The 25708-nt window shown below is 50.6% G+C and overlaps 1 protein-coding gene across 2 annotated transcripts; it reads left to right on the top strand.

Moving 5' to 3' along the window:
* Window positions 1-25671, top strand: SPAG5 (sperm associated antigen 5). Of its 2 annotated transcripts, none has more exons than XM_070735493.1 (23): window positions 1-125; window positions 487-1151; window positions 4165-4357; window positions 5299-5421; window positions 6821-6913; window positions 6999-7112; window positions 8716-8835; window positions 8934-9026; window positions 9128-9229; window positions 10820-10913; window positions 14346-14481; window positions 16831-16912; window positions 17002-17135; window positions 17230-17395; window positions 17483-17591; window positions 20960-21037; window positions 22600-22711; window positions 22787-22898; window positions 23696-23776; window positions 23867-23998; window positions 25065-25139; window positions 25236-25316; window positions 25498-25671. In XM_070735493.1, the coding sequence occupies exons 1-23, from the start codon at window positions 90-92 to the stop codon at window positions 25576-25578; spliced, it is 3012 nt and encodes a 1003-aa protein (XP_070591594.1). In that variant the 5' UTR covers window positions 1-89; the 3' UTR covers window positions 25579-25671. The 2 variants fall into 2 exon arrangements, with proteins under 2 accessions (XP_070591594.1, XP_070591593.1); XM_070735492.1 differs by having other exon boundaries at window positions 2-125; window positions 7002-7112.
* Window positions 25672-25708: the final 37 nt, after the last annotated feature.

The raw sequence follows: 25708 nt of genomic DNA on the forward strand, positions 1-25708 counted from the left end.
CGGCGGTTTCATTCAAAAAAGGAGCCAGCGGCCGGGAGCGTCTTCCTGCTTCACAGACACGGACACAAACACACACACACACACCCGGCATGGCTGAGTCGGGGTCCCCGGGCGGGAGGGGCCAGGTAGGCGCTGCGGAGGGGCGGGGAAGGCGGGGGGGGCTGGACTGGCAGCAGGGGGGGCGGGTGTGTGTGTGTGCGGGCGGCCTGTCTCCCCCTCCCGAAGGCCCCAACGGCTGGAGGGGCGCTTCGGTGGGGAGGGGGCGCGGGGGCGGCTGCCTGGCGTGGCGGGGGCTCCTCTCCTTCCCCGGGGAAAGCCTGCAAAGCCGGTGGGCGGTGGGGCCGCTGAAACTCTTTTGGGACCTTCTGCCAGACCCAAGGCCGCCTGCGCTGGGAAAAGGGGGGGGTCCTGTCTGCCAGCCCCCCCCCCTCTGGGCTCTCCCCCCTCTGCATGTACCCCACTGAATCTCTCCCTCTTTGCTCGCAGAGTGGACCGGAGGGCTCCTCCACTGCGCTGGGCGTCCCCTCCTGGGCGGCCTCCCTGGACTGGCTGGAGCAGCTCTTTTTGGGCGACCCTCAGCGCAGCCTCTTGACCAAGCCCACCCGCAGCCCCCTGCCCTCTCCGGGCTCTCAGCTAGACCCCTGCCTGGACCCTGCCTCGGTGCCGGAGCCCTCCACCAGCACGCCCATCTCGGGGGCCTCTGCAGGAGCCTGGGCAGCCCCCGCCGGCCTCCAGGACGTGGGGCCCAAGAGCCCCTTGGAGCAGGCTGCCCCCACGGCCTCCCCGGAGGGCCAGGACTTGCCTGCCGTGGGCCAGGACCCGGGCACTGCCCACGCCTCCCTGGCCAGCCTCCAGAGGTTTTGGGACTCCCCTCTGAGCCCCCTGGACAATGGGCCCGGGGTCTCTCTGGCGGGCAAAGAGCCCTCCCAGCAAAGCCCTATGCCCCCCTGCCTCACCTGTGCCACTGCCCGCACCCCCTTTGCCGGCCTCCCCCAGCAGAACCGGGGCACCAGCGTCACCCCCGTCTCCGTGGCCTCTGTGGCCGCCTGGACCTCCCAGCTGAGCCTTCGGGAGGCTGGAGTGAACACCAGCCCTGCGGAGAAGGCCACCACCACCGACAGCACAGCTGAAACCGACTCTCTCCTCTGGCAGTAAGTGTTGCGGGGAGAGCCTGGAGCCAGAGGGAAACTGAGGCAGGCAGGGTCCTTTCTCTCATCTCTGTCCCTCCTGCTTGAGAGTTTGGGGTAAGGGTGGGCAGGGGGTGAAGAGGGGCCACACGCACCCAAACAGGGGCTGGGGGTGGTGTGCTGGGGAAGCCCCGTCCATTCCAGGGAGCCTGGCACAATTCTGTTCATTTATTATGATTTTTCACCCACCTTTATTACTGGGGGTGATTGCAGAAAAAGACCTCATGGTCCATCTCGTTTGCCCTTATACTATTTCCATAATATATTTGTATATTGTATAGTATATTTGAATATTGCATGTTTCCTTTTGCAAAGGTGCATTTGCTATGTGTTTATTTCATATGTATTTATATTATATGTATTTTTGTGTATAAGTGAAATGGAAGGGATTTGAACCTGTAGGGTGTTGCATGCAAGGCAGGAGATTAACCGTTGTGCTACAGGCCGGCCTCCACGTAGCCACATATTTATTTATTTACTTATTTTTATTTCATTAGACTTCTATGGCTCCCAATACCTCTGTACTCAGTGCGGCTTACAACAAATAAAATACAACAGCTATAATAAGAAGTCAATTATTTTTTTAAAAACCCCTTGTAAAACCATTATAAAACCCCATGGATTGGTGGGCTGGCTGGACTGGTTTGCTGCAGGCTAGTTGTGGGCCCAGAGTCTGAGGCCCAGAGTCTGGTTCGTTATTAGCCCAGAGTGGGCCAGGCTTAGGTTCAAAGTAAGCCAAGATTAAGCCCAGAGTAACCAAGTTAAAGCCCAGAATCTGCAAGGAGTTGGGCGGCTTAAAAGTCAAATAAATTAAATTACTTTAAAAGTCCTCTTCCTGTTCTTTCCACAACCCCCACTCAGGGAAGGTGGGTTGACGTGGACGGAAGAGAGTGTCAAGGTCCCAATGTCACCCGGTTGGTTTTCCTGCCTAAGGTGGGACTAGACCTCACCGTCTCCTGGTAATCAAAGTCACCCAGCCAACTTTCTTTCTTTTTTTAAATAAAGTTTATTGAGTTTAAATAGTTTAAAAGGTTAGGGGGAAAGGGGAGGGGGCAGGAGAGGCATCACATAGCCATAAAACAGGCCCTAAGCCATACGTGATGGTGAACCTATGGCCCTCGTGTCACAGGTAGCACCTGGAGCCCTGTGGGAGGCACGTGAGACTTTGCCATGCCTTGGGAAAGGCCCTTTCGCTCTGTGGATGAGGCTTCCGGGAAGCTTAACTGAAGCCTCAGAGGGGAAAAAAATCACCCAAGGGACAAACCGGAAGTTCAGAAAAAAGCACTTCCTGTTTTCCTGCTGTGCTGTTTTTGGCACTCAGGAGGGTTCGGGGAAGCTTCCGGAAGCCACAGAGTGCAAAAAAACAGCACAGCAGGCAAACCGGAAGTGCGTTTCCCGAACTTCCGGTTTCTCCATTCAGGCCTTTTGTTCACCTACCAGGCTTCAGTAAGGCCTGTGCGCATGCGCGTGGGGGGGCAGTGCGGGTGTCTGTGAGCGCATGCGTGGGGGGGAGAGGGAAGGGGTGTGGCCACATGCACGCATGCCGACACATCCACACATACACCGTATTGGCACCCGAACCAAGGAAAGTCCGCCATGGCTGCTCTAGGCCAGAGTTTCCCAACCTTGGCAGCTTGAAGAATTCTGGGAGTTTGAGTCCAAATATCTTCAATTTATATCTCCAAGTTGGGAAACCCTGGTCTAGACTAACCTGGTCCGAGAGGGAAGGCTGATGGAAAAAGGGGTTCTGAAATTGAAATTTTAAGATCCAAAGACATTTCTTTTTGGGGAATAATTTTTAAAAAATCTTTTTCCTCCATGCAAACGCTTCCAATACATTTCAAACACCTTCTATTCACGTTACAGCAAAAACAGTGTCATGTTAGTAAAACAAATATAATCACCCCAAAAAATTACTGATTCCAAATTAATTACTTTCAGTATACATCAAACCTCCAAAACCTTTCTTCTAATTGAATTCAACATTGATTTCCTTTTGATCTTACTAAAATTAATATTATCTTCTTACAAATCCAGACACTGTCATGCCTACTCCTCCTTCAAATACATTCGTCTTTAAAAAAAACCCTAAAAACCCTTATACAACCTTTTCCTAACTAATAATTTTTTTAAAAAAAATATTATAATAATAAAAAAGCCAAACTCTATTGCTATTAAAACTAAAAGAAAAATCAGCAAAACAAAAACCACAATTATTAATCTATCCATATTTTTAAATCTTCATTTCTCAAGTATTTATCATAATATTATAATTGCATTGGGATCCTTCACTCTTCCACAGAGCATGAAGCCTGGGTAGGTGAGCATGGAGGATAGACTGACACCATAATAATCTAATAGACTGACACCATAATAATCTAATAGACTGACACCATAATAATCTAATAGACTGACACCATAATAATCTAATAGACTGATACTATAATAATCTAATTGATACTATGATAATCTAATAGACTGATATTATAATAATCTAATAGACTGATACTATAATAATCTAATAATACACCACTCAAAAAAACAAAGGACACATCCTCAATCTGAATGAATGACATATTCTCCTTGAATCCTTTGTTCTGTCCAAAGGTGAATGTGCACAAGAGCAGGTGAAATTGACGGTCACTCAGTGTTGCTTCCTAATGGGGCAGTTTTGTTTCACAGAAGTTTGGTGTACTGGGAGTTATATTGTGTTGTTTAAGGGTTCCCTTTATTTTTTTTTGAGCAGTGTATTATAAAAATTTATTTGATCTTCAAGGCATCAGTTAATGTATTTCCATATTTACTTTTCTATAATTTAATTCAATATTTCCAAACTCAATATTCAGGCGCTTAGCATTTAACTGTTATTAACTTTCATCAATCCTCTACATTTCCAATTATGTCATAAGATCCAGAGACGCTTCTTAGCCCCCCTCCCACTACCGGGACTGAGTGTGGGGGGGTCTTGTCTGCTCAGCTGTTCCAGGGACCAGCTGAGGCTCCTCTCGCGGGGGGAGCTGGAGGGGCGCCTGGAGAGCACCCTCATCATCCTGGAAGCCCTCTCGCGCCAGATCCAGGCCGCCCAAGACCTCCGGCAGTCGGCAGCCCCGCTGGGTCCGGCGGACCAGAGAGAGGCAGCCACCCAGACCCCCACCGCTGAGTCCAGCGAGGTAAGCGTGGACGGGAGTGGGTGGGGACAGGAGGATGACCTGCAGGGAATGTGACCTTGGTGGGCAGTTCCTCCTGTGGGGGGCGTCGTCTCTTCTCCCATGTTCGGTCTTCATGAGGACTAGTGTTAAGGAGTGTGCAGAGTGATCTCTGAGTAGTCAAAGATACACAGAGGAAAGGTGGAGGTGTAGCAGATACCCAGCTGACAGCCCAGAGATACGAGTAATAATTCAGTAATACAATTCAGATACACTAAGTGTATAAAATATTATTTACTTTGGCAAATATCTTAGTCAAAAACAATCCTTGTCATACACAATTACATGTCACTAACTCTCAATTATAATTATTATTATTATTTATTAGATTTGTATGCCGCCCCTCTCGGAGGACTCAGAGCGGCTCACAACAAAATACAGTATCACAAATCCAAAATATTAAAAACACATTAAAAAACCATTATCTAAAAACCATACAACTCAGACAGACCAATTCTACCATAGCCTTAGCATAGCCCAGGTGCAACTCAGTTACCCCATGCCTGGCGACATAGGTGGGTTTTGAGTAGCTTACAAAAGGCAAGGAGGGTGGGGGCGGTTCTAATCTCCGGGGGGGGGGAGTTGATTCCAGAGGGCCGGGGCCGCCACAGAGAAGGCTCTTCCCCTGGGTCCCGCCAGACGACATTGTTTAGTCGACGGGATCCAGAGCAGGCTGACTCTGTGGGACCTTATTGGACATTGGGATTTGTGCGGCAGAAGGCGGTCCCAGAGGTATTCTGGACCGATGCATTAACAATACTATAAGCCTTACTTGTTCAGCTTACAAATACATTAAACCAGTGAAGGGCTACCAAAATGTTTACTACTACATTGTGGGCGGGGCTTATGCAGGATGCCCTGCGTTTTCTTTCAACATCTGTCAGTGCGCGGTCTCTTTTTGGCAGGCGGAGGAGCGACTCTACTGCAATCTGTACCTGGAGCAGCGGCTGCGCTTGCGCCCCCTGCAGGAAAGCCAGAAGAACCTGCACTGCCTCCTCCAGCGGCTAGAGGGCGCGAATGAGGAGATGGCGAGTACCTCGGCCCGGCTCAATCTTGGGGAGGCGGGGGGGGGGACAGGGGGCCTCATTTTCCCTGCTTGGGGTCCCAGCTACACACAGAAACCGACTTATGATGGTCAGTTTACGACTGAAGTCGCGCTGTTGTTTCCCTGACTGAGCCCCTGCAGCTGTTAAGTGAGTTACAGTTAGGTCGTTAAGTGAATCTTGCTTCCCCACTAGGTCACATGACCCCCACAGGGACTGTGCAACCGTCATAAATATGAGTCGGTTTCTAGCGCACCCCAATTTTGATCGTGTGACCGTGCAGTGGTTATAACTCTGAAAAACGGTCGCAAGTCGCTCTTTTTGGAAGGGTCACTAAACGGACCGTTGTTAGGACTCTGGGCAGGAGTTACAACCTGGTTGCAAAGTCCCCCTGGCTCCCACGGCTGCCCCTTTCATAGGTCAGGGAGGGGGGAGACCCCAAAAAACACACTTGGGGGGAATGGAATTTTGTTATTTGTGAAGGGATATTTACCGCATCGCTGGAATATTTATTTACCCATTGAATCACAGGAAAAATGAAACATTAGACCTGTTAAATCGAGAGTTCCGTAATGTGGGAAAACACTTTTTTTTTCTTCTTCTTTTTGGAAACAGAACAAAACAAGGAGGAAAAAGTGGCCTTGTCTTCAGTTTTAGAGCCTCCACTTTGGGCAGATAATGTTGCTTTTGCTTTGGGGGGCTGCTACGAAAGGCCTGGGAGACCCCTCCCACAAGGCCAGTTTGGGAGCAGCCACTGCAGGGCCCTCCCTCTGCTGCCGGGGGGGGGAGACAGGTCAGGCAGGATCCTTGTGTGTAGGGGGTCCAGGGGTCCGAAGGTCCAGGGGTCCCCTGGCCTGGGTGGAGCCCCTGGCTGGTCAGCCATAGATTTGCTGCAGCCATGATGCCCAGAGTATCCCAACCATGGAGGGGCCCCAACTGGGGGGACTGGGGAATTATACCTGGGGGGGGGGTACATTTCCTCCCCCTGCCCAGCCCAACATGTCCCCCTGTCAAGCCAGTGAAGAAGTTGGTGAGAAATTAACGGCTTGACCCACACTCTCTGTAGAAGAGCTGATGTTGGTGGGAACTTGGGAGGGGGGATTTTCACAAAGCATTATTTTGAGTGATTCAAGGCCATCCTATGCTCACCCACCTGGGTGGAAGCGGAAGGAGGACTGGCACCATCTGAGTGGGCGATGTGATAACTTTTTGTGGGTGGGGGGGACAAGGGAGGTGAACTTTCAACTGGGTGGGGAGCTCAGATCCAGGTCCCCCAGGGTGGGTGCCAGGAGGGCTCCAGCAATAAACTGGACCTTTGAGGAGCACTTGAACTCGGACTCTGATTGACCCCCTCCTCCTCCTCCTCCTCTTCCTCCTTCTGCAGAGAACCTGGTCGTCCGATTCCAGGCAGCTCCGAATGACGGTGGACGCCTCCTTCCAGCACCTGCAGGACGACCGGAGGTCTCTCTGCCAGCAGGTGGGCCTCCCTAGGGCAGGGGAGGGGCCCTTCCTCCCCCCCTCCCCTCCTCTTCCTCCCTCAATGCCTCTTCCCCCTCCTGCAGCAGAAGCAGACGGGTGGGCTTCTGGCTCAGGCCAAGGCCCAGGTCCAGCGGTGGGGCCAGAAGCATCGAGAGATGGTCCAGAAGCTGGAGGCGGCCCTGAAGGCGAAGGACGCGGTAAGAGTGGTGGGCAGGGGTCTCTTCCACCCCCTAGCACAGCCCCAGGGCTGAGACCAGGATGCCAGACAGAGGCCTCCAGCCCGGCAGTGAAGGCGGGTGCAGAGAGGTCTCGGAGTGGTCAAAGATACACGGACACGGAGGAAGCGTGGAAGTTCAGTAATACAACACAGATACATTAAGTGTATGAAATACTATTTACTTTTGCAAATATCTTAGTCAAGAACGATCCTAGTCGTACACAGTTAAATCAGTCAACACTCTTAAGAGAAGATTGAACTGCCACTTGACTGGTGTGCTATAGGGTTCCTGCTTGGGCAGGGGGTTGGACTCGATGGCCTTCATGGTCCCTTTCAACTCTAACAATAAATAAATACATACATACATACATACATACATACATACATACATACATACATACATACATACATTATACATATACAATACTATAAGCCTTACTGGTTCAGCTTACAAATACATAAACCATCATTTGAACATATAGTTCTTACTACAGTATCATCACATAGACAAAACAGAAATAGCCGAGAGCAGTCGAGAGGGAGAATCAGGCTTCTGGCGCCCTCTTGTGGCCATCCGTAACACTGGCTCTTAAAGCAATAGCGTTCTAATGCGTGTAAGCATACATTGTTGGCTTATTCTATATATGGCCAAACCCAAACAGTTATGTACATAGTACTACCTAACACCTCCCTCCCTTCTCCCCAAGGGCCCCTTGCATGGGGGAGCTGCCTGAGATTGGGGGGTAGGGAAGGGTGGGCCGCATCCCTGGCTTCCAATCTGCTTGCCCAGGACTCTGCCTATACAACTAGTCCTTGACTTACAAGAATTCGTTTAGTGACCAAAGTTAACATGGGCTCTTTTCACACATGCAACTGTCCCAGCATCCTCGGGGTCTTTATGACGGTTGCAGCGTCCAGAGTTCAGGTCATCTCCTTTTTTTAAAGACTTTCTTTCTTTAAAACAAAATTCTTTTCCATTTCTTATTCATGCAAATATCAATGCATAGACCTTGCATAGCTCAACGACATACGTAATTGCATAGTTACATATTTCTTAAGTAATCTGTCTTATATTTATAGCAACCCCCTTTACATGAGTTTACACCAGTTTTATTCAGCTTACTTACAAGTAGACGCTCAACCAATCCAGGCTCCTTCGTGCCACTATCTCAGTTCTACTCAATATCTAACTCCCCCTCAAACTGCTCCAGCCAGCCAACTAACAACCCCCATCAACAGCCAAGGACCACAAGGGCGCATGGGGTGGTTGATTTGCGTCTTATAATGCTCTGGCCCAATCAGGTTGCAGTTCACACCCTATGACTCAGCATTAGCAGGCTTCCATTCTACTTTTCTCACAGAACAACCAGGTTAGCAGCTTAACAACCGCACTGATTCACGTGATGACGAGGAAAAGTCACACAATGCAGCATAATCACATAGTGACAACAGGAACTTAGGGCTGCCTTGTTCTTGGAAGTCAAGGGCCGCCTGGGGTCACATCCCCGGGGGCCCCAACGTGGCCTGGGGGGGGCTCCGACAGACCACCTCACAGCTCTCCCCCCCCTTTTCCCCCCTTGCAGGCCAACCTGGTGCTGGAGTCGGTGCAGGCCAGTGCCGCCACCAAGATCCGGACGCTGGAGCTGAGCGCCAAATCCCGGCAGCGCTTATGGGTCCTGCTGCAGGAGGCGAAGGCACTGCAGGTATGGAGGGGGGGGACACTGGAGGGTTGAGGGGTCCGGACAGGGTGAGCGGCTGCTTGTTCCCTCTAATGTCTGCCCCCCCCTCTCTCCCTTTGCAGGGGGATCTCCTCTCCGGCCACGGCTGCTACATCGCCAAAGGGGACGATCTCACGGCAGGCCTGCAGGCCGACTGGGCTCAGATGCGGCTGGACGTAAGTGCTGCCCGCTGACCACCCCAGCCCCCCTCCCCTCCAAGAGCCTCCCTGTGCTGACGGGAATGGGGGGGCTTCTCGGTCTCTCCCCCCACCCACAGTACCAGAGGTTCCGCAGCATCGTCAGGAAGTGCCTTGCGGCCAACCAGAAGATGGCGGAGGAGGTGGAGGCTGCCCGGACCGAAAACGCCCGCTACCAAGAGGCAAGGGTCTTTCCTGCGGGGCATGGGGGGCTGCTTCAGTCCTTATGAGACCCTATGAGACCGGGCCAAAGGCCAGGCGGGCAGGGAAACCTCGGCTTACGACCACAAAGGTACCCCCAACTTTTCCATCACTAAGCGAGACCGTCGCTAATTGAGTTTTTGCCTGGTTTTACCCCCTTTCTTGTTGCGGTTGTTAAATGAATTGCTACAGTTGGTAAGACGGTGGTGAACTGGATCTCAACTCTCCATTGACTTTGACCGTTCAACATTACAACAACAGGACTGGGGGGAAAGTGACCCTTGCAATGCGCTCCACATGGGGCTGCCCTTGGAGAGCGTTCGGAGACCTCGGCTGGTGCAGAGTGCAGCAGCGCCTGCAATAACGGGTGTTGCCAAGGGACGTCCGTGTCACTCCAACTTTACACGTGCTTCATTGGTTGCCAGTCGGTCTCCGAACGCAATCCAAGGTGTTGGGGCCATCCCCTTTAAAGCCCTAAAATGGCTCAGGGCCAGACTATTCACAGGATCACATCCTCCCTCACACCTGGCTGTGGCCACTTAACGGCCATCAGAGTCCGCCCTTTCCAGGTCCTGTCCACCAAACAATGTCGGTTGGGAGGACCTTGGGGAAGGGCCTTCACAGTGGTGGCTCCGCCCTGTGGACTCAACTGCCACCAGTGATCTGCATTATCTCCACCCTACCGGTCTTCCGTTAAAAGCTGTTAAGACCAAGCTTTTCCGGCAGGCCTGGAATTAGGCCTATTGTAAGTATGTATGTTTGTTATATTATTATTATTATTATTATTATTATTGATTTTTATTATTAGATTTAACTGTTTTTATTGTTGTATTTATTCCGTTTGTTAGCTGCTCAGAGCGAGCGTTTGGAATGAGCAGCATATTAATTAAATAAATAAATAAAGTGACCCTTGACTCTTTTCACACAATGACCGTTAGCAGGATTCCGCCTGGTCACATGACCAAAGTCACATTTACGACGGTCTCAGTGTCCCAGGGTCACGGGACCCTCTGGCGCGACCTTCCGACAAGCATAGTCGCCCCGAGTCCTCGGACAAGGGCGGCATACAAATCTAATTAATAAAAATAATAAATAAAATAATAAATAAAGTTAAGTCAATGGGGAAAGCTGGATTCATTTAATGACCGTGTTACTAGCAACCAATTGCAGTGATTCACTTAACAACTGTGCAAGAAAGGTCGCAAAATTGGGCAAAAACCATTTCACAAATGTCTAAACAACAGAAAGGTTGTTAGGCTCAGTTGTGGTCGTAAGTTGAGGACTGCTTGTTTCATTTGAGCTGCTCCCTTGATTCCTCCCCATCACCCATGCTGCACAGCGAGGACCTTCTCAGAATCCCAGGCACGGGGAAGGGGCAGGGCGCACGGAGGGTGGGGTCTCCTGGGCCCCCTCCCCAACATTCCTGCCCCAAATCGTCCTTTGGGGAAATGGGGCTGAGCTGACCCCATATCCAGGGATGAGCGTTTCTGGACTCACCCACCGGAGGGTCCCACTGCTGTGGCAGACAGACAGAGGGACTACAATGCCCATGCTCTTCATGACGTCTGTAGGTCTGTGAGAAGTTGGAGGAGAGGACGGTGGAACTGGAGGAAGCGCAGGGCCGGGTGGAGGGGCTGGAGGAGACCAACGCCCGGCTGGAGCAAGGTGAGACGCCAGAATGGGGGACCAGCCCTCCCCCCCCCCTGGTTCAAGGCAAGGGCCGGGAGTGGTGGGGGTGTGGCCAGCGATGCTGGGCCTGGGACAGAGAAGTCACGAACGTTTGGCTCCTCCTGGTTGACCACAGGCCAAAGCCGATTCTTAGTGGGGGGGGCACAGGACAAGAGGTTGGCTCCGGTTCGGGGGTGGGGGGTGTCAGAAATAAGTTTATTTCTGGAGGTAATATTTACGATGCCAGTACATGGTCTGTAACCATGGGAAAGGCTGACGCAAATCGTAATCAGCATGTAATCGTGGGTTTGCTAAATGTGCTGCAACCTGATTGGCTGTGACCTATATAATAGGAGTAGCACCGTTTCATGGGTGTGGTTTGTTTATAGTGAGGTTTTGTTACAGAGTGGTTTTGTGCTGGGTGCTTAGTGGTTGCAGTGGTGGATGGAATAAGAGTTATATACAGTGGTACCTCGTCTTATTAACTTAATTCGGTCCGTGACGAGGTTTGTAAGTAAAAAGGTTCGTAAGATGAAAGAATGTTTCCCATAGGAATCAATGTAAAAGCAAATAATTCCTGCAAACCCAGTAGGAAAATCCAAACTTTAAGGCTTAAAAAAAAGTGGCGGGCGGCAAAGTGAAGGCTAACGGAGTGGAGACAGACAGCGAGGAGAAGCGAGGAATGGAGGTCCTAAGGAAGGCTACGCTGCCCCAAATCTCTCCCAAAATTGCCACTCCAAAAGCTTCCTATCTTGCCCCAAATTCTTCCAAAAATCACCCCTCCAGACACTTCCTACGCCGTCCCAAATCTCTCCCAAAATCACCTCTCCAAAACCTTTCTACGTTGCCCCGAATCGCCTCCAAAAATCGCCACTCCAAAAGCTTCCTATCTTGCCCCAAATTGGATTGGATTTGGATTTATTGGATTTATATGCCGCCCCTCTCCGAAAACTCGGGGCGGCTAACACCCCTGAACAATGTACAGTAAAAAATCCAATACTAAAAACTAACTTAAAACCCCCTAATGTATAAAACCAGCATACGTACAAACATACCATACATACAGTTGTATCAGCCTAGGGGGAGAAGAAGTCTTAATTCCCCCATGCCTGGCGGCAGAGGTGGGTTTTGAGTAGCTTACGAAAGGCAAGGAGGGTAGGGGCAGTTCTAATCTCTGGGGGGAGTTGGTTCCAGAGGGCCGGGGCCGCCACAGAGAAGGCTCTTCTCCTGGGTCCCGCCAAGTGGCATTGTTTCGTTGACGGGACCCGGAGAAGACCCACTCTGTGGGACCTAACTGGCCGCTGGGATTCGTGCGGCAGAAGGCGGTTCCTGAGATAATCTGGTCCGGTGCCATGAAGGGCTTTGTAGGTCATAACCAACACTTTGAATTGTGACCGGAAACTGATCGGCAACCAATGCAGACTGTGGAGTGTTGGTGTGACATGGGCATATTTGGGGAAGCCCATGATTGCTCTCGCAGCTGCATTCTGCACGATCTGAAGTCTCCGAACACTTTTCAAAGGTAGCCCCATGTAGAGAGCGTTACAGTAGTCGAGCCTCGAGGTGATGAGGGCATGAGTGACTGTGAGCAGTGACTCCCGGTCCAAATAGGGTCGCAACTGATGCACCAGGCGAACCTGGGCAAACGCCCCCCTCGCCACAGCTGAAAGATGTTTCTCTAATGTGAGCTGTGGATCGAGGAGGACGCCCAAGTTGCGAACCCTCTCTGAGGGGGTCAGTGTTTCTCCCCCCAGGGTAATGGACGGACAGATGGAATTGTCCTTGGGAGGCAAGACCCACAGCCACTCCGTCTTGTCTGGATTGAGTTTGAGTTTGTTGACACCCATCCAGGCCCCAACAGCCTCCAGGCACTGGCACATCACTTCCGCTGCTTCGTTGACTGGACATGGGGTGGAGATGTAAAGCTGGGTATCATCTGCATACTGATGATACCTCACCCCATGCCCTTGGATGATCTCGCCCAGCGGTTTCATGTAGATGTTAAATAGCAGGGGGGAGAGGACCGACCCCTGAGGCACCCCACAAGGGAGAAACCTAGAGGTCGACCTCTGACCCCCCACTAACACCGACTGCGACCGACCGGAGAGGTAGGAGGAGAACCACTGGAGAACAGTGCCTCCCACTCCCAACCCCTCCAGCCGGTGCAGAAGGATACCATGGTCGATGGTATCGAAAGCCGCTGAGAGGTCAAGAAGCACCAGGACAGAGGACAAGCCCCTGTCCCGGGCCCGCCAGAGATCATCCATCAACGCGACCAAAGCAGTTTCCGTGCTGTAGCCGGGCCTGAAACCCGACTGCTGGGAACCTAGATAATCGGCTTCTTCCAAGGACCGCTGGAGCTGGAGTGCCACCACCTTCTCGACAACCTTCCCCATAAAGGGAAGGTTGGAGACTGGACGATAGTTGTTAAGTACGGCTGGGTCCAGGGAGGGCCTCTTGAGGAGGGGGCGCACAAGCGCTTCTTTATAGAGTGATGGAAAAACTCCCCTCCCCAAGGAAGCGTTGGTAATCTCCTGGGCCCAGCTCCGTGTCACCTCCCTGCTGGCCGAAACCAACCAAGAGGGACACGGATCCAGTGAACAGGTGGCAGAACTCACAGCTCCAATGGCCTTGTCCACTTCATCAGGTGTCACCAAGTCAAACTCCTCCCAGACAGATGGACAAAGACGTTTAGCCCCAGTCACCTCGACTGACTCGTTGCTCCAAAAATTGCTCCAAAAATGGCGCCTCCAGCCCAAATCGAGGTCCTACCGAAGGCAAGTGGGGTGAAGAAAGGCCGCCAGGAGAAAGGAGGCATTTTGGAAGGAGAGGGGTGAGCTCGGAGGACTTTGGAAGGGGTTTGGGGGATTTTTTATTTATTTATTTATTTATTTATTTATTTTATTAATCAGATTTGCATGCCGCCCCTCTCCGTGGCGGAGGGCTAGAGGGGAAAGGGGCAGGGAAATGGGGCCGCTCCAGCGTTTGGGGCTGCAGGTGCAAGCAAAAGGAGGCAGGGGAATCCCTGGGGCAGTAAGAGAGCGCAGGCACCCAGGCTCAGCTACGTCAGGGGAAAACGGTTCTTAAGAAGAGGCAAACAAATCTTAAACACTGGGTCCGTATCTGGAAAAGTTCATATGAAGAGGCGTTCGTAAGACGAGGTATCACTACTAGTATTGTGGATAGTTCATCATAGTGGTTAAAGGTAAAGGTGATAGTTGCTTTGCTAAGAAGAAAAGTAAGACATATATATATGTCTATATTACAAGAAAGCCTCCTGCAGTGTTTTTCATTGAAGACTTCATTTAGGTGTCGTGGTTAATTAACGGTGGCTGCTTGGTGGGTTCCCTTCCCCACAGGTGGGTGGGTGGGTGGGAGGGTGTCTATGCCCCAAGGGTGGGATGAGCTTGACCTCTGCCTCGTCCACAGATCTCCAGGCCGCTCTGGGAAAAGTGACAGAGTCAGAAAAGGAGTTGGAGCAGCTGCAGGAGGAACAGCTGGCGCTTGCTCAGCAGCTGCAGGAGAAGACGGCGGCCATCCAGAAGCTGCAGGAAGAGGCCACCAGGTGGGTCTTGAGGTTCTCGGCCAGGGAGGGAGGGGGTCCTGCTTGGCTGCTCTCACCCCACCTGGCCAGGATTCCAGCTGTTGCACCAGCTCTGGCCTCGGTCTGGGTCTCTGATTGAATTTCACTTGGGAATGATTGATTGTGGCCCCTTTAAGACATAGAAACATAGAAGATTGACGGCAGAAAAAGACCTCATGGTCCATCCAGAAAAGGCAACCTGTGGACTTCAACTCCCAGAATCCCAGCTGCCTGGGGAATTCTGGGAGTTGAAGTCTGCAGGTCTTAAAGGGGCCACAGTTGGACACCCCAGTCTTGAATCAGTGCCCCCTTTTTGTAAGGGCTTCTCCCCTTGGTTTCTTCCCTGAGGGTGGATGTGAGCCCCCCAGGAGTCGAGTGATCTATGGACAGACTTTCAGGAAGACCCCTGTCGCTTGGGAGGGTGAAACCCTGAACACCCTTTCCCTTTCAACGTTGGTGGGTTCACCTGTTGGATGGAAAGTAGTCTTCATCTTACGACGGTCCATTTAGTGACCGTCCAAACGTACAACTTCACTGAAAAAAATGTGACTTTAAGGACCATTTTTCACACTTAACAACCGTTGCAGTAATTTATTGAACAGATTTGCACAAACACTTAAAATTCTTCAAAGTCCTGTCCTTGGGCCTCTCCACATTTTTTCCAGCGACTCTGCTATGACCGGTACGGGCCCTGCAAGGCAGCGTCAGGGACCTCTCGCAATTGGATCTCTTCTATGGACAAAAAACAGGTTCCTTTCAGGGCTGGGAACGAAAAGAAGTCTGCGGGGGTGACGTCAGGACTATAAGGGTGGGGCAGCATTGGCACCTGGTGTTTGGCCAGGAACTCGCGGACTCGTAGCGTGTTGTGGCCAGGCGCATTTTTTGTCCATAGAAGAGATCCAATCAGCCGTGATGAAGACCTTGCGAGAAGTCCCCAAAGACACCTCCCAGGGTGTCTACTGGTCATAGCAGAGTCACTGGAAAAAATGTGTCGAGACCCAAGGACGGTACTTTGCAGAATTTTAAGTGTTTGTGTGAATCTGTTCAATAAATTACTTTTTTAAAAAATTGCATTACTTTTGGAACGCACCCTGTATCACACAGGAAACATCCACACTAAAAAACCTCACACTGGGCTCATAACCAATGCTAAGAGTTACAGAGTGTGCAGAGTAATCTCTGAGTTTAGCCAAAGATGCGCATGCATAGACGAAACGTGGAGGTTTAGCAGATATCCCGCTGATCGCCCAGAGATATGAGTAGCAGCTCAGTAATACAATCCAGACACATTGTGTGCAAAACATTTACTTTAGCAAACACAGTGGAACCTCTACCTACAAACGCCTCTACTTACGAACTTTTCTAGATAAGAACCGGGTGTTCAAGATTCTTTTGCCTCTTTTCAAGAACTATTTTCCACTTACACAAACCCGAGCCTCCGAAACTGTAGGCGGAAAAGGCGGGGAGAAGCCTCCGTGGAGCCTCTCTAGGAATCTCCTGGGAGGAAACAGGGCCGGAAAAGGTGGAGAGAAGCCTCCGTGGAGCCTCTCTAGGAATCTCCTGGGAGGAAACAGGGCTGGAAAAGGTGGAGAGAAGCCTCCGTGGAGCCTCTCTAGGAATCTCCTGGGAGGAAACAGGGCCGGAAAAGGTGGAGAGAAGTCTCCGTGGGGCCTCTCTGGGAATCTCTTGGGAGGAAACAGGGCCGGAAAAGGTGGGGATAAGCCTCTGTGGGGCCTCTCTAGGAATCTCCTGGGAGGAAACAGGGCCAGAAAAGGTGGAGAGAAGCCTCTGTGGGGCCTCTCTAGGAATCTCTTGGGAGGAAACGGCCTCCACTCTCCCTGTGGTTTCCCCACTCGCATGCCTTATTTGCTTTGACATGGATTCCTATGGGAAAAATGGCTTCTTCTTACAAACCGTTCTACATAAGAACCTGGTCACAGAACGAATGAAGTTCGTAAGTAGAGATACCACTGTATCTTAGTCAAGAACAAGCCTAGTCATATACCTGTACAATTACATCAGTCAATACTCACCATACCTATACAATATTATAAGCCCCTCTCAATACATTAAGCAATACTATAAGCCTTACTTACAAAATACATTAAACCATCATTTGAACACAGTTCTACAGTTAGTCACACAGACAAACCAGAAATAACAGAGAGTAAAGAGAGAAGGATGCTTCTGGCGCCCTCTTGTGGCAAACTGCAACACTAACGCTTAAAGCTATAGTCTTAGAATTCATTTAAACATACACTGATAGTTTGTTTATATATTGCCAAACCCAACCAGTTATGTACATGGTACTAACAGTCTCCTTTTGCGCAGGTTGGCACAGGAGAAGGATCAGGCGCTGCAGGAACGGGACAGTAGCCAGCGGGACCTCTGGGAGGCCATGGATTGCCGTGAGGTGGGTTGGCAGCCGAGAGACGGAGCCGGCAGTGGTGGGAGGGAGGGAGGGGGCTGCCCTTCTCACCAGCCCCACCACCCCCTCTGCAGTTTCTCGAGCAGGAGAACCAGGTTGCCCGGCGCCAGCTGAGCGAGACGGAGGAAGAGCTGATGGTCAGCCTTGCTGCTCTGCGTGAACGCAGCTCCCAGCTGGAGGACCTCAAGGACGCCCAGCAGACGCTCCAGTAAGGGCCGGGCTCTCCCCCTCTTCAGACCCCCTCGGGGTGGGCAGCCCGGCCCGACCTCTGACCTCTTCCTCCCCTCCCCCACTTCTCCCAGGCAGGAGCAGGAGTCGCTGCGCGCTGAGCTGGACGGGGCCAGGGCCGAGATCGAGGAGACCAAACTGGGCCTGGAGGGGCTTTCTGGGGCCATGCTGGAGTTGGGGGGTGTCCACGTCCAGGTCCTGGAGGCTGCCCACATTCTGCAGACAGGCCAGACAGGCGAGGTAGGACAGAGCCCTTTTCCTGGCCGTCTGGGTGGCCCCTGCTTTCCTCGTTTGGGGAGGGGGGCTCAATTCTGACTTGTTTCCCAGGCAGCCCACGTGGCCCCCCAGAGCAGCACCCGCACCCCGGCCCGGCGCACCCCCCACCGCCTGGGGCTCTCCTTGGTGGACAGCGTCCTTCGAGCTGCGTCCGTGGGAGGTGAGTGACCACGGAAGGAGGCCGGCTCTCGATTCCTAGAGTGTCTGCCACGTGACTTTGCCTTTGAACGGGGAGCCCTCCACTTGCGGTCACAATTTGTGAAGGGGTGTGTGCAGAGTGACCTCTGAGTTGTGGAAGAGACACACACACAGGGGAAACGCGGAGTTCTAGCAGATCCAGAGATACAAGTCATGGCTCACTCACACAATCCAGATACACTAAGTGTATAAAATATTATTTACTTCAGCAAACATCTCAGTCAAGAACAGTCCTAGTCAAACACAGTTAAATCAGTCAATACACATACAATACTATAAGTCTTACTTGTTCAGCTTACAAATACATAAACCAGTAGTTAACACACAGTTTCTACTACAGCAGTCACAGAGAACATAATAGAAATAGCAGAGAGAGAGAATCACGCCTCTGGCTCCCTCTTGTGGCCATCAGTAACACTAACTCTTAAAGCAATCGTGTTTCAATACATTTAAGCATACATTTTATTTATTTATTTAATTCGACTTCTATGCCACCCAATCCCGAAGGACTAATAATAATAATAATAATAATTATTATTATTATTATTATTATTATTATTATTATTATTATTATTATTATTAGATTTGTATGCCACCCTGTGTGACCCTGGGAATGCTGCAAATGGTCGTTTTGCAGGGATCTTTGAACGGTCACTAAATGAACTGACATGAGTCGAGGACTACTCTGTATTTTACAGTATTTTATTTGTATTATTTACTAGTTTGGCATAGTTTTTAATATTGTAAGATGCCCAAGATGCCTCTGGAAAGGTGGGTGGCCAATAAATGTAATAAATAAAGGAAGAAAAGAATAAAAGTCTGTCCATCTCCCCCCACCCCCACCCCGGGCAGCAAAATTCTGATGTTACCAAAGGGGGAAACTTATCAGCCCAATAAACCACCTTCTCTTATCATTCCTTCCCATTGAACTACCAGTCAATTATTTGGTTTTAGCCATTTTTCATAGGACTTCTTTTTTTAGCAATAGCAGTAGCCCTTAGACTTATATACCCCTTTTACAGCCCTTTCTCTGGGTCCTCATTTGACCCCTCCCCCCCCCCCCCCAGAAGGAAGGAAGGAAGGAATAGCACTTATCTATCGCTTCCTAGTCCTTTAACAGCCCCCTATAAGCATAGAAACACAGAAGATTAAAGCAGAAAAAGACCCCCTGGTCCATCTAGTCTGCCCTTATACTATTTCCTGTGTTTTATCTTAGGATGGATCTATGTTTATCCCAGGCATGTTTAAATTCAGTGACTGTGGATTTATCTACCACGTCTGCTGGAAGTTTGTTCCAAGCATCTACTACTCTTTCCGTGAAATAATATTTTCTCACATGGCTTTTGATCTTTCCCCCAACTAACTTCAGATTGTGTCCCCTTGTTCTTGTGTTCACTTTCCTATTAAAAACACTTCCCTCCTGGACCTTATTTAACCTTATTTAACATATTTAAATGCCTCGATCGTGTCCCCCCTTTTCCTTCTGTCCTCCAGACTCTACAGATGGAGTTCACGAAGTCTTTCCTGATAGGTTTTATGCTTCAGACCTTCCACCGTTCTTGTAGCAGTTTACAGAGAACCAGCCTCTTGCCCCCCACAATCTGGGTCCTCATTTGACCCACCTCGGAAGGAGGGAAGGCTGAGTCAACCCGGAGCTGATGATGAGATCTGGACTGCTATATTGCAGTAGCTGAAGGAGCCTGCAGGGCTGCCCTCTAACCACTGCACCACGGAGTCTTTTTTGAAGTTGCCCTTCAACCACAATTGAGCCTGTAATTTTTCTGTTAAGTGAGACCCACATCCAATAGCTTTGTACTGTTTTACAACAAGTGAATTGCTGCAAGTTAATTACATAGTTGTTAAGTGAATCTGGGTTTCCCCCTTGATTGATTTGATTGATTGATTGATTGGACTTGTATGCCGCCCTTCTCTGAGGCCTCGGGGCGACTCACAGCATATAAAAAAACCCAGTATACAATGAAATATCTGAAATCCAATTAATATAAATAATAATCTAAAACCATTTAAAAAAAAACCTCTTAAAACATTAAAAATCATTTGTTCAAATTCAGACAACCAACATACCGTATACTCGTTGGCCAGAGGGTCTAGGGCTGACCTGGGCAACGGCAAGGTGACCCACTATCTGTGACCGGCTTGCGGAGGTCGAGGTCCGCTCCAGTGTGAGGGGGAAAGAGCTCACCGCGTCTACCGGGACTCCTCCGGTTCCTGAATTCCTGATGAATCGTGAGTCCCGGCAGAGGTGGTGAGCTCTTTCCCCCTGGCACTGGACCGGACCCCCACCTCCTGCCGAGAGCGGCTGAGCACAGAAGCCACGCGAACACTCCACGCAGTGACTGTGGTGCACCGTGTTGCCATAAAGCAAACCATGAGGGGTCTGTAGAGTGGGTCTGGGGGTTTAGGTCAGGCCAGGGTCTGGGTCTTTACAGTATTGGGTAGAACGGAGTTAATCCCAGTGACCAGTTAGGTCCCACAGAGTGGGTCTTCTCCGTGTCCCGTCAACTAAACAATGCTGCTTGGCGGGACCCAGGGGAAGAGCCTTCTCTGTGGCGGCCCCGGCCCTCTGCGGAGAGGGGAGGCATACAAATCTAAATAATAAATAAATAAATAAAATAAAATAAATAAACCAACTCCCCCCCCAGATATTAGAATTGCCCCCACCCTCCTTGCTTTCCGTAAGCTACTCAAAACCCACCTCTGTCTCCAGGCATGGGGGAACTGAGACCCTCTTTCCCCCTAGGCCTTTACAATTTTATGCATGTTATGTATGTATGTATGTTTGGTTTTTATATTAATGGGTTTTTAATCGTTTATAGTATTGGATTATTATTGTACGCTGTTTTATTGCTGTTGTTAGCCGCCCGGAGTCTGTGGAGAGGGGCGGCATACAAATCCAATAAATAAATAAATAAATAGTCCGGCCCTCTAAAGCCATCCCAATTTCTCATGCGGCCCCACAGCATAATTAATTGCCCACTCCTTGTCTAGGGTCTAGTGACCCCAAGGCTGACGGCAGAAATAGGTTTTCAAATTCTTGCGGAAGGCGAGGGGGGGCAGTATGAATCTCGGGGGAAGGTCGCCAAAGGGGGGGGTGTTGTAGGACCCTAGGATACCCCAACCGTCGTACGTCCATGCCAGTTGCCACACGCCCGAATCACACCAGGGGAACGCTGGCAGACTGCAACGTGGCCCCTTCTTCCAGTGACGGGACGTCAAACGTTTCTCTGGTTGTAAGTCGAGAACCCGTTGAAATTCAACCTCTGCTATTTGGGGCAGTTTCTCAAAGGAGGAAATCTGTGTCTCCTTCAGCCCGCAAGACCCCAGGCCTCTGGAGCGAGACCACCGCATTTATGCACGCGGACCCAGCACCCCCCGCCCAGCTCTCAGGTACGAACAATTAAGCAGTGGAACAGCTGGCCACTGGAAGTTAGGAGGGGGCTCCAAAGATGGATTAGTAATGGCTGACTATGCAGTATTTTTTAAGGGGTTATTAATGTATTTTATCTTGTTTTTTGCTGTTTTGTTGTTATTCTATATTACATTGTGATTATTGTGAGCTGTCCTAAATCCTAGTGGAATTGGGCGACATATAAATGTGACAGATAAATGGAGGTTTTAAAGAGGGGACCGGACAGCCAGTTGTCCTGAATGGTCAAGGGTCGTCTCCTGCTCGAACAGGGGGTTGGACTAGAAGACCTCCAGGGTCCCTTCCAACTTTGCGATTCTGTATTCTGAGGCCTGTACTCAACCAGCCTCCCAATATCTCAGGGTTTGCCCCAAAGAAGAAGGAAGAGTCCATCTATGCTCCAAAGCACCCGAGGGCTTATATTCTATTGGCCTCCTTCAGTCTCGAAAGACCACGGATCACAGTCCGGATTCCCCACAGCCTGAAGCCTGGCTAGGCTAGGTTAGGTTACGTGAGAGTAGAAGCAATGGGTGGAAACTAAACAAGGAGAGAAGCAACTTAGAACTCGGGTGAAATTTCCTGACAGTTAGAACAATTAACCAGTGGAACTGCCTGCCTCCAGAAGTTGTCAATGCCCCAACACTGGAAGTTTTTAAGAAGATGTTGGAGAACCACCTGTCTGAAGTAGTGTAGGGTTTCCTGCCTAAGCAGGGGGTTGGACTAGAAGACCTCCAAGGTCCCTTCCAACTCTGTTGTTGTTATAATTGAGAGGTTATAATGCATAAGGCAAAAATAATATAAAATCATAATATAAAAAAAGATGTGGAGACTCTAGAAAAAGTGCAGAGAAGAGCAACAAAGAGGATTAGGGGACTGGAGGCTAAAACACATGAAGAACGGTTGCAGGAACTGGGTTTATGTCTAGTTTGATGAAAAGAAGGACCAGGGGAGACATGACAGCAGCCTTCCAATATCTCAGGGGTCACCACAATGAAGATTTGGGGGTCAATCTATTCTCCAAAGCACCTGAGGGTAGAACAAGAAGCAATGGGTGGAAACTAAACAAGGAGAGAAGCAGCTTAGAACTAAGGAGAAATTTCCTGAGAGAACAATTAACCAGTGGAACACCAGAGGTTGCCACCAGAGGTTGTGAATGCCCCAACACTGGAAGTTTTAAAGAAAATGTTGGATAACCATCTGTCCGAAGTAGTGTAGGGTTTCCTACCCAAGCAGGGGGTTGGACTAGAAGACCTCCAAGGTCCCTTCCAACTTGGTTGTTGTTGTTGTTGTTGTTATGTGGAATTACCTGAGAGTGAGAATGATTAATTCATTAATTAAACTTCTGTTATTTAATTAACCATTAATTAATTAAAACAGAAGTTGCCTCCAGAAGTTGTAGCAGCTCCGTCATTTGAGGATTTAAAAAACAGACTAGACCGTGATTTGTCTGAAATGGAAGGGGGTCTCCTGCTTTGCGCAGAGGGGTGGGCTAGTGGACCTCCAGGGCCCCTTCCAGCTCAGGGATTCTGTGACTCCCCTGCAGAGATCCAAACCTCCCTGGCCAGCCACACACGGGACCTGCGTGGAGCCGTGGAGCAGCTGCACCTCCTGGCCCGGAGTTGCCAAGAAGACCTTGGGGGGCTGCAGGGGCAGATGTGAGCATTGGGGGGGGGCTGGGGGGGGTCTTCCTAGCCTTTCTCTGCTCTGACCTCCCTTTCTCCTCCGGGCAGTTTGCAGCTGGAGCAACAGCTGACGGCATCTCGAACCCAGCACCAGGCCGAGATGGACGCTTGCCACGCCGCCCAGGGCCAGCTCAGCAAGGCTCTGCAGCTGAAGATCCAGGTGTGCTGGGGGTGGGGCTGCCCGGCCTTGGGACACTCCTAGCCCACTGCAGCTCTCCAGCCTTGAAGACTTGGGGACTTCAACTCCCAGAATTCCCCCCTACAGCACAGCAGCCTGGGGGATTCTGGGAGTGGAAGTCCCCAAGTCTTCAAGTTGCCATATTAGGACACAACTCCTCTAGCGTGCCTGGTGTGGAGCGTGGACTGTGCAGAGTGGCCCCTGAGTTATCAAGGATGCTCATGATGCGCCCAGGGAAACACGGAATTCCAGCAGAGATGTCCAGCAACAGGTAGCCAGGAGGTAGGAGGAGGGTTCAGCCATACAAAAACAGACGCATTACAGTGTATAGAATAGTATTTACTTCACCAGATATTGCAATCAAGTTAAACAATCCAGTCATGCACAGTTGAATCAATCAATAACTCTCCACACAAGCAAATAAATAAATTAAATAAATAAATAAATAAATAAACTATCATTGAAAACACAGTGAATCAGCACAAAAATGAGCAGCAATAGATGAGAGAAAGAATCCTGCTTCTGGCTCCCTCTTGTGGCCACCTGCAACACTAACGCTTAAAGCCACAGTGCTTCGATACATACAAGCATTCGTTGTTGGCTTGTTTATATATTGCTAAACCCAACCTATTATGTACGTAGTACTAACACACCTTTCTGCAACCTGGTGCCCTCCGTCTTCAGCAGGGCAACTGCTTCGCCAGGCTTCCTCCCCTGGCTACCCCAGGAATCCCCCACCCCCACCCCCCATTCTAATAATAATTAAATCCTCCCCCCAGAGCGAGAAGGAGCTTCAGCAGCTGCTGCGCCAGCAGGAAGAGAAAGAAGGGCAGCTGAGGGACCAGAAGAGGGAAGGGGCGGTAGGTGACTTTGTGGGAGGGGGGCAGCCTCGGCGGTGGGGGGGGTGTCTCCCTGCCCCACTGGCCACATGACCGGCCTGTCTTCCCCAGACCCTGCGAGAGGAGGTGGCCCAGCTGAAGGCGGAGTTGCAAAAGTCCAAGACAGAAGCCACCGCCCTCTGGGATGAATTGAACGGGACGCGGCTGCCCAACCTCCAGGAGAAGATCTGGCTGCGGCAGGAGGTGCCAAGAACGGTGGGGGGAGGTCGCACCGGTCCTTGGCCCCCCACAGGGCCTTTGCCGGGGCCATGCTTTAGTTCCATCTGGAACACGGGGGAATCAAGAGGTCCAGCCGCTTCCCAAGATGGCTTTGCCAATAGCTCTCTAAAAAAGACTGGACTGCTGGTTGGACAGGCGTGACGTAGGGTCTCCGGCACCAGCAGGGGGTTGGACTAGATGACCTGCAAGGTCCCTTCCAACTCTGATAGTGAATAGAACAGAACAGAATTCCTTCTTGGCCAAGTGTGATTGGACGCGCAAGGAATTTGTCTTTGGTGCAGATGCTCTCACTGTGCATAAAAAGAAAAGAGACATTGGTCAAGAACCATGAAGTACAACACTTAAGGATTGTCATAGGGGTCAAATAAGCAACGAAGAAACAATCAATATTAATAAAAATCTTAGGATACAAGCAACAAGTTACAGTCCTACAGTCATAAGTGGGAGGAAAAGGATGATAGGAACGATGAGAAAAACTAGTAGAAATAGAAGTGCAGATTTAGTAAAAAGTCTGACAGTGTTGAGGGGATTATTGGTTTAGCAGAGTGATGGCGTTTGGGGAAAAACTCTTCTTGTGTCTAGTTGTTTTGGTATGCAGGGCTATGTAGCGACGTTTTGAGGGTAGAAACAGTTTGTGTCCAGGATGCGAGGGGTCAGTCAATATTTCCCCCGCCCTCTTTTTGACCCATGCAGTCTACAGGTCCTCAATGGAAGGCAGGTGGGCAGCCATTGTTTTTTCTGCAGTTCTGATTCTACTCTGGAGTCTGTGTCGGTCCTGTTGGGTTGCAGAACCGAACCAGACCGTGATAGAGGTCCAGATGACAGACTCAGTGATTCCTCTGTAGAACTGGGTCAGCAGCTACTGGGGCAGTTTGAGCTTCCTGGGCTGGAAAAAAGTGACTTACGGCCGTTGCTTATATATATGCAGAGCAAGGCAGGGGGCTAGATAAGATGCCAGAATATAATGGGGCAATTGCCGGCCCAGGTGCCCCCCCCTCCGGGCTTATGGCCGCCTCTCGTCCCCCCACAGGTGGGGAAGTTGAAGGAGCTGCTCCTGCAGAGGGACACGGAGCGCACCAAGGCCCTGACCAGCCACCTGACGCAGGTGAGTGTCCAGCGGGTGGCCTGGGTCTGCCCCCCCCTTGGCCCACCCCCACTGGCCGTCCTGACTCCCCCCCACCCCCCGGGGTTGTGCCCACAGGTGAGGTCCCTGGAGGAGCGGCTGTGCCAGGCCCAGCAACAGCTGAGGCACCAGGAGAGGGTGAAGACACACCTGAGGCAGGTGAGGTGGTCCAGCATCCTGAAGGCAGGTGGAGGTTCACCAGGGCAGCAGCTGGTCTCCTTCTGTGAAATACCAGAATTGGCCAGAGATTAGTCCCCCTCTCAGCCCTGGGTTCGAGACCTCCCTCCGCCACTGCTGCGGCCCTGTGGCCTGAGTGCTACTGTCCTCTTTCCCCCTCCAGGCCCTCTCCACCTTGCCAGTTGAAGTGTCCAGCCTCACTGAGGTTCAGCGCCTTGTGGCCATTTCTGAAGAGGCCACATAGCGGAAAGCAAGAGTTTCATTTGGTTTGTTTTTTTAAAGGTTTATTTAGTTTTTAAAATACAATAAAAAGGAAAGAAACCTCATTATATCCACACACAGGTCGTTGCCCGATTCCATTTCAGTATGCAAAT

This window comes from Erythrolamprus reginae, chromosome 1, assembly GCF_031021105.1.
Source record: "Erythrolamprus reginae isolate rEryReg1 chromosome 1, rEryReg1.hap1, whole genome shotgun sequence".
NCBI lineage: Eukaryota > Metazoa > Chordata > Lepidosauria > Squamata > Dipsadidae > Erythrolamprus > Erythrolamprus reginae.